The 13,813-nt window shown below is 35.1% G+C and overlaps 1 protein-coding gene across 1 annotated transcript in view; it reads right to left on the bottom strand.

Annotated features, from left to right (window-relative positions):
- ASCC3 (activating signal cointegrator 1 complex subunit 3) overlaps window positions 1–13,813 on the bottom strand; it is a 367,201-nt gene that overhangs the window by 105,376 nt on the left and 248,012 nt on the right. Inside the window, exon 29 of the mRNA XM_011956428.1 lies at window positions 12,162–12,304. Within this exon, the coding sequence (XP_011811818.1) occupies window positions 12,162–12,304 (143 nt within the window). The remainder of the gene's footprint in view (window positions 1–12,161; window positions 12,305–13,813) is intronic.

Raw genomic sequence — 13,813 nt, 5'->3', positions numbered from 1 at the left:
GAAATGAAAACATTTCCTTATAATCACCAAATGTTAATTTCTTTTAATACAAATCTGTATGATAAACCCCATACACTGAAGGAAGAAAAACAATGAAATATTTTAGAGCATTCTACTGATACACTAATAAAAAAGAATTCAAGAAATAAATGAATTAAAAAGAATAGTTTCTAAACTTTATCAATACTCCCAAAATTTACACTCCCTTGCTCTGACGCTCAAAGACAAGCATACTTCAAAATGACTAATCATATTTTCAATATATATATTTATACGTGATTAAATTACATGTGAAGTAAATATGTAAGTTAAATGCAAACTAAATGTACAAATGAAATACAGACAATAACAGCTAAATCTTTGCTATTTTTCCAAATAAACACAATACCATTTTCAATGTTTGCTTTTTAGTTTGGCCTAATTCTTTTTATCTTTCTTTCCTTTTTTTTTTTTTTTTTTTTTAGGAAAGCATACTTACATTTGTCTTAAAATATTTTTTGAGGGAGGGGTACAAGCAGAATCTTATTACATGTCTAGATTGTGTAGTGGTCAAGTCAGGGCTTTCAGGGTACCCATTACCTGAATTGGGTACTTTGTACCCATTAAGTAATTACTCATCATCTACCTCCCTTCCACTCTGTCACCCTTCCAAGGCTCCATTGTATATAATTCTCCTCTCTACATCCATTTGTATACATTTTTTTTTATCACCCACTTGTGAGTGAGAACATGCAATATTTGGCTTTCTGTGTCTGGCTTGTTTCACTTATGATAATGACCTATAGTTCCACCCATGCTGATGCAGAAGATGTGATTTCATTCTTTTTTATGGCTGAATAGTATTCTATTTTGTATATATTACATTTTCTTTATCCAATCATTTATTGATGGATACTTAGGTTGATTCCTATCTTCGCTATTATGAATAGTGCTGCAATAAATATATGAGTGCAGGTATCTTTTTGATATACTTATTTCTTTTCTTTGGGTAGACATCTAGTAGTAAAACTGCTGGATGGAATGGTAGCTCTATTTTTAGTTTTCTGAGAAATCTCCAGACTATTTTCCATAGACATTGTTCTAATTTACACTCCCACCAACAGTAAGAGTTCCCTTACCTCTGCATCCTCATAGATGATAATAGCCATTCTGATTGGGGTAAAATAATATCCCATTGTGGTTTTAGTTTGCATTTTTCTGATGACTAGTGATGTTGAGCATTTTTTCATATACTTGTTGGTCATTTGTACATCTTCTTTTGAAAAATGTCTATTTATGTCCCTTGCACTTGGCCTAATTCTTAATAAAAGCAGTATCAAAACTGGGTTGTAGGGTAACATATTAAATATTTTTTCTTATTCATGTCTTTAATTTAATTTGCCATGCTGTTGGGAGGAAATTCCAGTGTATGCACTTCATATTTATTTCTGATTATAACTTTTATCTTTATTTCCATTGTTGAAGAATTCTGATTCTAACTCATACGTAGCATTTCCATATATTGAAAAACTTAAAAAATGCAGATAAAGGTAATGAAAGGGACATTATAAAATTTCCTAAAGTAGTATATTGTTAAACGGGTAATTATGATCTTAACATGAATTAAATTTGTGAAGGATCACAGGTAAAAAGGTATAAATATAAGATCAGATTTTACCACAGCTCTCAACAAAAAGAACCTGTTTATAAGGTATAATTTCATGTTGCTACACTATCACAGTAATAACAGTTAACATTTATTAAACATTTAACTAAGTTTCAGTATGTTAAACGTATTAACACATGTAATCCTCACAACATATAAGGATGGGTTTCTTAATATTCTCTTTTATAGTTGAAGAGATGGCGCTCAGAGATTACTCCTACCAAGGCCACATAGCTTGTAACAGGAAGTCAGTATTGACCAAGAAGACTGGCTCCAGTCCATGCTCTCAAGCACAATGCCACCCTCTAATCACTACATGAATAAGAGGGATATTCAGTTAACTACTGAAAGTATTAATATTATTAATCAGGCTTAAGGCTGAGCCCCATTGTTTTAGACTATATGCAGAAAACAAATAAGATTTGAAATGAGTAATGTATTCAACTCACAGCTGGAAAACTATGTAGATGATTTATAAATCTATTTTTTCTTTATTATTTGAATATTTCCCACTTCTATGCCTATAAATGAAGAATATCTAAAATTATTTTCTTTTTTAAACTAAAATATTACCTTTTTCAACTACCTCATGATTGAGAATGCCACAGCTCCTGTTGGTTGCTCGTTTGTTATTTCAGCTACTGATTTTTCTTTTTTTTTTTCCTTTTCTTTTAAAAAAAAATTTGAGATAGTCTCCCTCTGTCGTCCAGGTTGGAGTGCAGTGGCATGATCTTGGCTCACTGCAATCTCTGCCTCCCAGGCTCAGGTGATCCTCTTGCCTCAGCCTCTCGAGTAGCTGGGACTACAGGTGCGTACTACCACACCCAGGCCAGGCTTGTCTTGAAATCCTGACCTCAGGTGATCCACCTACCTCGGCCTCCTGAAGTGCTGGGATTACAGGCATGAGCCACTGTGCCCAGCCCAGCTACTGGTTTTTCTTTATTTTTATTGCACTTTTGTTCCCATCAAATTACCTCCACCCCCACCATGACTTTTCCATCTTTTCTATTTGATATTGTTGTCACTGATTCCAATTACTGTATGGCAGATTAAAATAACACAGACTCTAGGTCAGCTACCCTGTTTTGAGTTCCTAAGCTGCCACTTGCTTGCTTGCGGCAAGTGATCTGGACAATCACTTAATCCTTCTAATTTAAGTTTTTGCATCTATAAAACTGGGATAATAAAAACTACCTTTTGAGAATTCATGATAAAATGTGATTATATAAACTTGAATGAATTCTAAAGTACTCTATATAAAGACATCACTTAATACTTAGTTTAGTAAAAGTAAACTACTATTATGCTTAGTGATAACTGATATATTTTGCCTCCTTCTTCAATAGGATATGCATGCTACCAACTAAGGCAAAATAAAATAGAACGGCCTCCTATATTGTAACTCAAGGATACTGACTAGCTGCTCTAAATTGCAGAAATATTTCACAAGGCCCAGCTGGTTTCAAACATCCAATGCTCAGCAAATCTGCAGATAATGCTTGCTTGACACTTCATATTCTCAGCTTAATAGTTTTTTTACTGGTCAGTCATTTAGAGGTATGAGGCTTGATAAAACAGAAAGCACTTGGGGTGGGAATTTTGTACCATGTGCTAAATTTATTTTGGTTCTATAAAAAACAGGTCCTTTGAGTTAGAAATAATGTTACCCTGCATTAAATTCAACTTAATTTCTGATTTAAAACAATTTCAAAATCCATCTTCAATGTCTAGTACTAACTTCTTACCTACAAAAGAAGAGGCCAATATCTACCTATATGTTGAATGAACAGGCAAATTAATCAAAGAAAACTACAGTAAAATGTAATTAGTAGAATTCCCACCAAATCTGAACTTAGGATAATTTTGAGTAAAGCAAAACTATAGTTCATCTCTGTAGGTCTACTAATATTTTACTTGTAATGAGATTAGGTGGATTATGTTTAGCTTAAAATGATAAACTGCTCTATTATCTAAAAACACTTTAGTATTAAGCTGTGAAAACACTATCAATCTCACTTTTCATGAAAGTGTTCTTCCTATGCACCTGCATTATAGTTTTCATAAATTCACTTTAAAGCATCATGTAAAATTATAATTGACACATTCAAAAAATAATGTTCTGTATAATTTAGAAGAGTCTTCTAGCCAATTAATTTGAATTAACAAGGATTAACTATACTGCTGTTCCTTGTTCCAGGGAACTCTTATCTCCCATACCCTTCTAATTTTCATATTACCTCTACCTGGATTTTTTCCATGGTTTGCTCCAGTCAGAAAGCTCTTACCTTTCCTGTTTCAGATTTTTTTCCCCCACCTACCTTTGGATGATGTTGTAGACTTTACAGCACAACTTAAAACATTCATGGCAAAAGGCCTTGCAGAATCCTAATTTATTTCTACTTGTAAGGACAAAAGTGAATAGCGAGTTCTCTTTGCTGTATTCTTTTAGCTAACTGGATCTTATTAACAGTGTGGCAGAAGAAAGGGGCAGCCCTGCTGTTAACTGGCAAGATACACAGAGGAGTTAAGGGAAATAATGTAAGCAATACTAAAGAATGAAGTCTAATCTTCAGCCAGCATCCTGCTTTCCCACCCCAGAAAAAGAATCTCATCTAAAGGCAGTATTCTGAGCTTTTTTTGTTGTGTAGTTTTTTTTATTTGTTGTTGTTGTTTTCGTTGTTGTTGTTGAGACAGAGTCTTGCTCTGTCACCCAGGCTGGAGTGCAGTGGCGCGGTCTTGGCTCACTGCTATCTCCACCTCCTGGGTTCAAACGATTCTCGTGCTTCAGCCTCCCAGGTAGCTGGGATTACAGGCATATGCCACCATGCTCAGCTAATTTTTGTATTTTTTTTAGTAGAGATGGGGTTTCACCATGTTGGCCAGGCTGGTCTTGAACTCTTGACCTCAAGTGATCCGCCTGCCTTGGCCTCCCAAAGTGCTGGGATTACAGGCGTGAGCCACCGCGCCTGGCCCAGTATTCTGAGCTTTCAATCCACAGATTCACTCAGAAAGAAAAGGCCTTCCCTCCGTTCTTTCATCTGTTAGTGCTGGTTGGCAACTATCCAGATCGTAGCACTGTTTTCCTTGAAATACAGGACCAGACTGCAGAATATTGGGTGGAAGCTGACAGATCATATTTGCTAGATGTTAAATTATAATATTAATTAAATTACACAGTAGAACTTCTAGAAGTTGTATACACTATTTGCTTCCATTTTCACCTCCTCGCCCCCCTCATTTGCTCCTCAGTCCATTCCAAACTGCTTCTGTTCACATGTCACTGACTGCCAAGTTCATCCAACACCTTCAAATGATAAACCCCATGGGTGTTTCTCTGCTCTTCTCCACTCAACTCCCATTCACATTTGATATAGCCAAGCACTCCTTCCTTCACAGAACCTACTCTTCTACAGTGTTTTAGGACACTGTCTTACCATACTGGCATCACATTCTCGGTGACCTGTGCCAGTTCCTCATTTTCTATCTCAGCTCACACTAAGAGATTCCCTCAGGGCCTGCCCTCTGTTTCTCCACACTCTGCCTGAGAGTCTCACGTGCTCACCTGGGTTTAAGGGTTGCCTCCACGCTGATGCATCCATGTTCATATGTTCATTTCACAGTTTCTGTGCGTCTCACAGACTTGTATCTAATTGCCTTGAAATCTCCACTCGAAAGTCTTGGATATGCAAACTAACATGTCCAAAATCGAACTACTGTTTTAAGAAATGAATACAAATTCTGGGAAGGGCTGTCTACAGCTTCGAATTAGAGGACTGCTATTTTTATGGATATTTTGGGGAAGTAAGAAGCGAAAGAAGACTGAGTGCCCGACTATGTGATACCAGTTGATTTTGCAATGAAAGCTGTTGATCATAAACTGAGTATTTCACTGTCACTTTACTGGAAAGTAGAGATCATGCAAGTAGATGATTCACATTTTGTCCTGAAGTTAACTGGATTAGCCAGATAGTAAGGAGTTTGGCAAGAGTATTACTGGAGGACAAGAAAGGCAGAAGTTTTAGGTGGATGAACTCTTAGAACAGTGCCAGAATAAAAGGCTACCTGTATTTCATGAAGATTCATGACAAAAAGTTAAGAGCACTGTGCAATACGATAGTAATGATCAAATGGGCAAAATAACCACCTCTTAGGATATTGGACAGCCTCCTTCCTAGGCCACAGTTTTATGCAATAGGTTCATGTACTCAACGGCCAAAGTGAAAGAGATGAAAATTATGCATGGGTGAAACACAAACTTCCTTTTCCTCATGAAGGCCCAGCTATTGCCACTGCTCAGTGCCTAACATGTCACCAGTAGAAACACTGGGCCTGTAATAAGGTATCTTACCCCTGGCACCAGACAGTTATCTGGTGGTGAGAAGATTATACTGGACCTTCTCTATCATTGAGGAGACACGTATTCATCTCTGTAAGAACAGGTACTTACTTTGGATTTTAATTCTCTTTTCCTACCAAACATGGTTCTGCCAGTAGCCTCAAGGGTAGAATTACTGAATGCCTTATACATATGACAATACCCTGTATAATAATGTTTCTGACTGAGGAACTCACTTCATAAAGGAAAAGGTAAGACAATGGGATGATGCCATTGAATGCACTGGTCTTATTATGTTCTCATTAATAGAAAGAGCTGATTTTATAGATTAAAGATTCAGAATGGCAGCTGGGAGGGAATACCCAGGAAATGTTGGGGTACTATCCTGTAGGATGAGGTGTAGCCTCTGAACTAGTAATCATCAATGATGCTATTTGTTCTACTACCAGAATATACGGTTCCAGGAACCAAGTACTCAAGGTGTATGGATGTCTTTTGAAATCATAGGTAAGAAACCACTTGAAAACTTTTGCTTCTCTTCCCTATAACTCTAGCTTTGCTACTTTGGAGGCTTATTATCCAAAGGATTAACAGTTTACTTGGAAATTGAAACAGCCATATGACTACTTCAGGCTCTCAGGTTCTTGGACGAACAAACAAAATCTGGTCTCAGGATACTCTGGGAAACTGATCCTGATGAAGAAATTGGGCTATTGTCTTATAATAAGGGGAGAGAAATTTGAATAGACAGTAAATAAATCTGACACTACTGTATCCATTTGAAAAATTAAGATTTCACAATTCTATATATTAAATATATATAAATTTGCAATTTTCAATCTATCAGGAATGTATGCTTTTGGTCACTCCACTGGATAAACAGTCTTGATTAGCTTAGTGACTGGTTGAAGAAAAAATGTACAGAGGATGTATGGTAGAGAAAACGAATCATAAATATCTATTTGGCCCCCTGACTAGTTGCAGAAATACATAGTGGTCTCTAATCTTTTTCCCTTACTATCTTACATATCAACCTCTTTTAACTAACATATTTTAACTCTCTTTTACTGTTGAATACAGCATGGTTAGTTGTAACTTTATACTCTAGTCCACTGACTAGAGAATATTGAGATGGGCTTGCAAAATAACTAGAGGGTGGCTAGATATAAGCAAGAGATCCAGGACTAAGTGCTAAATGGACTTGATGAAATTTTTAGTTGTCTTTCCTTGGAGAGGGATGAGTGGATTTGGGTTTAATGAAAGAGACTTGCATTGCCAGAAAAAATTATTTAAATTAAGTGTAGGTATAGGAAAAATAGTGTATGTATGATATTGTGGAGTGAAAGGGCCATAGTGGACCTTTGTTGTTTATGGGCAGCCAGTATCTGAATGTCACCTCCTATAACAAAAGTCAAAGAAGGGAGAAGATTCCTTTTTTCTGCTGCATGCCAGAGATGGAAACTCAGGCATTCAACTCTTTCTGTTTTGACTTGAAGCTTGAGAGAGTGATGCAAAGACCCAATAACAGTTTGAGGTTAGTAGCAGAAGTAGCAGAATCCAGGTCACATGGTAGCATATATCCACAAATTTTTGAAACCACTGCAATAAGGATTCCTAATGATAATATGGAAAGGTATTTCCTTTGGGGTTTCCTGACGCAGTATAATTTTACATCAATGATACACTTGAAGGTGTCTTTCTGCTTCCTAATGCTTTGAAACTATACTGGATTAAGAAGATAGATGAATAACTCTTTTTGCCTTTGCCAATAAATTAATGAGAACACATATGCTCTTCTTATTCATATTCTCTCTCTAGCCTCTTGTGATTTACCCTAGCTTTCTTTATTCTCCATGCCCCCAGCCCAAATATCTATAGACAGTTCCTGACTTAAGATCATTCAACAGCAGAATAATTTGAATGCTGTTCTATGCCAGACACACTGTTTCATAGTTGCCAGGATAACTGTTGCTGTGCTTCCTCTGAATGCTCAAGTTGTCAACACTGGAGTCTTAACCAATTACCCATGTCCTGCCACAGAACATCAATTTAACACTACACAAGGAGCAGCAATGGAAGCAACCGCTAAGCCTCCTGCCCAGAATATTACAGAAAGTAACCCACACAAAGATTAAAATGTTAAAAAGTTCTCCTATTATTATTTAGGGCTAATTATTTAGGGGTTCAACAACTAAAACACCTGCTTTACAGTATGCTTCAGTATAATCACACTGAATTTACATAGTCATCAATTGTAAACCCTCTGAAATTTTCATTTTAAAGGTGATTGCTTTTAGAGTCAGTAGTAGAACAAAGCACAGTTTGCCTTATTCTTGAGATGGACGTGGTGAAACAAAATGTCTGGAAATGACATCTAGTTGTCCTATTTTATACTACATTTAAATAAACAGTACATTTATAACAAATACTTACGTTAATAAATACAATAATAAAATCAACAAATTTAATTTCCAGAATCTACAAGGAACTTAAACAAATTTACAAGAAAAAAGAAACCCCATTAAAAAGTGAGCAAAGGATATGAACAGATACTTCTCAAAAGAAGACATTCAGGGGGCCAAGAAACACAAGAAAAAAGGCTCAGCATCACTGATCATTAGAGAAATGCAAATCAAAACCATAGTGAGGTACCATCTCACATCAGTCAGAATGGCAGTTATGAAAAAGTCCAGAAATAAGAGATGCAGGCAAAGTTGTGGAGAAAAAGTAACACTTTTACACTGTTGGTGGGAATGTAAATTAGTTCGACCATTGTGGAAGACAGTGTGGCAGTTCCACAAGGATCTAGAGGCAGAAATACCATCTGACCTAGAAATCCCATTACTGGGCATATACCCAAAGGAATAGAAATCATTCTATTATAAAGATACATGCACATGTATGTTCACTGTAGCACTATTCACAATAGCAAAGGCAACCCAAATGCCCATCAGTGATAGACTGGATAAAGAAAATGTGGTACATATACACCATGGAATACCATGCAGCCATGAAAAGAAATGAGATCATGTCCTTTGCAGGGGCATGGATGGAGGTGGAAGCTGTTATTCTCAGCAAACTAGTGCAGGAACAGAAAACCAAACACCCCATGCTCTCACTTATAAGTGGGAGCTGAACAATGAGAACACATGGACACATGGAGGGAACAACATACACTGGGGCCTCTTGGGGATGGTGGGAGGGAGAATATCAGAAGAATAGCTAACGGATGCTGGGCTTAATACCTAGGTGATGGATTGATCTGTGAAGCAAACCATCCTGGCACAAGTTTACTTATTGATATGGTTGGTCTTAGTGACCCTCACCCAAATCTCATCTTTAACTGTAATCTCCATAATCCCCACATGTCAAGGGAGAGACCAGGTGGAGGTAATTGAATCATGAGGGCCGTTTCCCCCACGCTGTTCTTGTGATAGTGAGTGAGTTCTCACAAGATCTGATGGTTTTATAAGGGGCTCTTCCCTTTCGCTCAGTACTTCCACTACCTGCTGCCTTGTGAGGTAGGGGTCTTGCTTCCCCTTCCTCTTCCACCATGATTGTAAGTTTCCTGAATCCCCCCCAGCCAGGCTGAACTGTGAGTCAGTTAAACCTCTTTCCTTTATAAATTACCCAGTCTTGGGTAGTTCTTTATAGCAGTATGAAAACGGACTAATACACCTATGTAACAAACCTGCATATCCTATTTATATACCCCACCCAGAACTTAAAAGTTGAAGAAAAAAATATAAAAATAATACAGTTATAACAAATATTTGTTAATACAATAAATTTATAATAAACATTTTATACACATACAAAATGTTTTCTAGGTGTTCTATTTTAGCAGTGAAAATCTACAACAGTAGAAACCACGAGAGTATATTCTATAGTTTCTACCTAGCCTTGTTGATAGTTTTCTGCTGATCAAAAAAAATATGAAACAGATACGTAATTCTACACAATGTCTGAGCTATCTACAATTCTTTAGGTCTCATACATTAAAATAATAATAATAAAAAGAAACACAGTGGAAGTGATATATATATACCTGATATTAGCACATGAGGTTCACATTTGAAGTTAATGTGAAAGTTAAAAAAGTTAATCACAGTGGAAGTGATATATATATACCTGATATTAGCACATGAGGTTCACATTTGAAGTTAATGTGAGTCACATATGTGCTAAATGCACAATGTCTATATACTATAAGCAAACATCCCAAAGTGTGTTTAGTAGGTTTGTACATTGTATCTTGACTTCAAAGAAAAGTGTCCATTTGGAAGACTTTTAGGATAACATATAAAATAAAATTAAGCCTAGAGAGATACTGCATATAAACTGAGTCATCAATATTTTGTACATCTATTTTTCATCATTTCTCTCCTAAGTTATGACACTGCTTTAGACACAATAGGATGATTATTCAGATATCAATTAAACAATACAGGATAAAAAAATCTTTTAACAACATTATTTTGAACATAAATTAGTTTCTTAAATATCTGGTATATCCATACAAGTAACATTAAGTAAACAAAGATAAAATTTAAAAGATAAAATGATCGCTATTACTCTACTTCAAGCAGTCCTTTGATAGTCCGCATATTAAGCTAATTTATGAGTCTGTTCGTGAATAAGGTCATTTATGGAACTAAGCAAAACCATTCTGAAATATCAGTTAACCATTACACAATAATGTAAGATATAGAGTACTATCCAACGGTCCTACTAACTCTAAATGAGTTATGAGAAGTAGAAGGGGAGAAATATGCAAACTGTTAATCCTGGACACCAGTGGGTTCGGAACATTGTTTTTTACTGATACTGAAGAGCACTGCTCTTCTTTAGCCTGCATGAGATTACAAAGTGGGAACACGGAAGAGGGTAGGTGGCGAGATCACAACTCAACAATTATGCTGCTGATTTCATCTGTTTTCATTGTAACTCCATTTAGGAAAATATTTTTCAAAACTGGAAAAGTGTAACAAAGAACAATCACTATATATTAAATCTATAGAGAGGAGGAGGAATATCTATATTTAGATGTAGTATAAAGAATCAAAAAGGACCATACTAACAAACTAGATTGCATAAAATGCAAAGTCTTCTATTTGTGAAAAGACACCACGATAAAAAGACAAGCAATAAACTAGCAAAGTTACCTAATACAGCAGGCGAAAGATTAATATGTATATATGTATAGAAATACATACATATGGAGAAAAGTAATATATAAAATTTTATATATGTATATATTTTTCTAAATTTGGCAAATCTCTCACACAAACCTACAAAATAAATGCTGTACTGGAATAGATGAAAGACCAAAAGAAATGAAGAGGCAACAAGGAAAAAAGAAGACAACTAGTAAATATATGAAAAAAAATGTTCAACCATACAAAAATCAAGGCATACATTAAGATAATATTTTATCTATAATGTATCAATAAGTTGCAACAAATGAGGATGCAGTAAAACTGTTACTATCATACACTTTTGATAATTCATACATCAGTGGTGATGACGCCAATAAGTACAGTTCTTTTGGAAAGTAATTAGCAGTGTACCTGAAAAAGCTGTAAAAATATTCACATCATTTGACCCACTAATTTTATTTTTAGAACTCTATACTGAGAATATAATTTTAAACAGAGAAAAATCTACAGTAATAAAGATGCATGATTATTAAATTACAGGAGAAAACCACTACGAAATAGTTGCGTAATGGAATATAACTGCATAGACACAAAAATTGTAACTTAAAATTTTACTCGTGGCTATTACTTAGGGAAACGATAAAGCAGGTTTTAAATTTTTATATGTTAGTGCTTCCTAAAATTAAAAAAAGATTATTATATATTTTTAAAAATCCAAACTTTGCAAAATTGATTTTAACTTCAGTGAGGGCAGTGAATACTCAAAGAATATGAAAATGGTTGAATGTTACAACATACATAGGTGATAATGTTAAAGGAAAAAGATATAAATACAAATATACAAAATAAACATTAAGTGGGACTATACTAGAACAAACTATATCAGAATATTAATAGTGTGGTAAGGTGGCAGTATTAAGGATTTATTCTTTCCCTATAATATAATTACATACTTAATGTTCACTCTAATACAATATAACCTGAAACGTATAAGTAGTAGAAGATAAAAGATGGTGCTTACCTCTCTTTCATCCATGTTTAACCACTGTTTTGGATCTTCTTCAGTAGCCAGGAAGGCGATCAATTCCAAAGCAGTAAGACGAGTTTGACGTCTTGATGAGACAAATATCAAAACAGGTTTGGCGGGAGAATGGCTTCTAATTGCTGTTGAAAAGTTGTGGGAAATAAAATGGAGAGCTACTCAACCCCAGAATATGAATTTCAGTAGGATATCAAATGGATACCTGAAAACTAATGATGGAAACAATTTAGGCATGAAATCTGGCATTATTGCAGGTACTACACAGACCTAGAAGCATATTAGACAGATTAATAGGAAAAGAAAAGTCGATGGCCCTACCTAGAGAGTATATTGCCTCAGAAAAGATTTAATTATGCTGGGTCCAAGTTCTATTCTGAGCTGCCAAGGAAGGAGAAACTTAAAGATTGAGACTCTCCATTAAGAGCTATACATAGATACTGAATCTTAGATTGAGTTTTCTGTACTAAGTTGTGTTTCTTAGCTATTTATGTTTGCCTAAGCAGTGATATTACAGAGTTAATTGGTCCCGGGGTCTGGTGAGAAAACCAAGTCCTGCCAGGTGATGGAAAATGTCTAAAAAGACCACAAAAAGTACCTTTTATTTTTGTTATCAGTGATAGAAAAATCAAGAGAGTTTGTACCAGTAAACAAGTTAAGAGATAAATCAGAAGAAAGTTTTCCCTCTGTTTTTCTAAAAGCATATGTGTGAGAAGGGCAGACAAGAGAATGTAGAAGAGGGCTGAAGAGAATACTATGCCTGAATGAGTATCTGAGTAATGGGACATGGTAGTCAACACAAAGAAGATGAGATGACTCTGGTCAACACAAACCAGAGTAACAAGACTGAAGGCAAGTTTGTACATCAAATCTTTAAAAATAATTAAAGAGCCACATAAATCACTTGGCTTATATTGAAATGAGTTTTCTTTTTTTTTTTTTTTTTTTGCTTTACATAGGCTCCAAAAAGCTGATAAGATGCCACGAGTAGAATATATATTTATGTCTACACAACTCTCTTAAAACAGTCAGAGACATGTAAAAATTTTATATAAAAAGTTCAACTGCTTTGTAATTTCTTGTTTGAAATGTGAGCTGCAGAATTTCTTTTTATGGGATGGGAAACAAGGTTTATAATGGAAATGTTGACATGACCTTGACTTTATTTACATTCTAACTATGAGAAATAAAGCTATCACACAATCATATTTCTAAACTCAAAGAAATATAGTAATCACTACAGGTATAATAAATAGTACATAAGTATAGCTGCTGTGCTGATACCATATCTACGGAAGTGTAAGTATTTTAGTTATTTACTATTGATTTATACAACATAAACGCTTCCTTTCCATCAATGGTATGCAGCCATTCCATATAGATATACACAATTTCAACAATATATGTTATGAAAAATAAACTCATTTATTTTTCATTCTTTTTATTGTTTATCAGAATGTCATCAAATGTAAATGATAATTTTTGATAAATCATATTAGAGATACACCATTTAAAATACACATATTTGTACAATATTGGTATCATTTGGACACATAAATATAAATGGATCTCTGTCTTTCTTTAACCCTCAACATTTAATGGATTTTTGCTGCTGAAAGAACAGGTGTGGCTGA

This window comes from Colobus angolensis, unplaced genomic scaffold, assembly GCF_000951035.1.
Source record: "Colobus angolensis palliatus isolate OR3802 unplaced genomic scaffold, Cang.pa_1.0 Scaffold418, whole genome shotgun sequence".
NCBI lineage: Eukaryota > Metazoa > Chordata > Mammalia > Primates > Cercopithecidae > Colobus > Colobus angolensis.
This window is presented reverse-complemented; position numbering and strand designations above follow the sequence as displayed.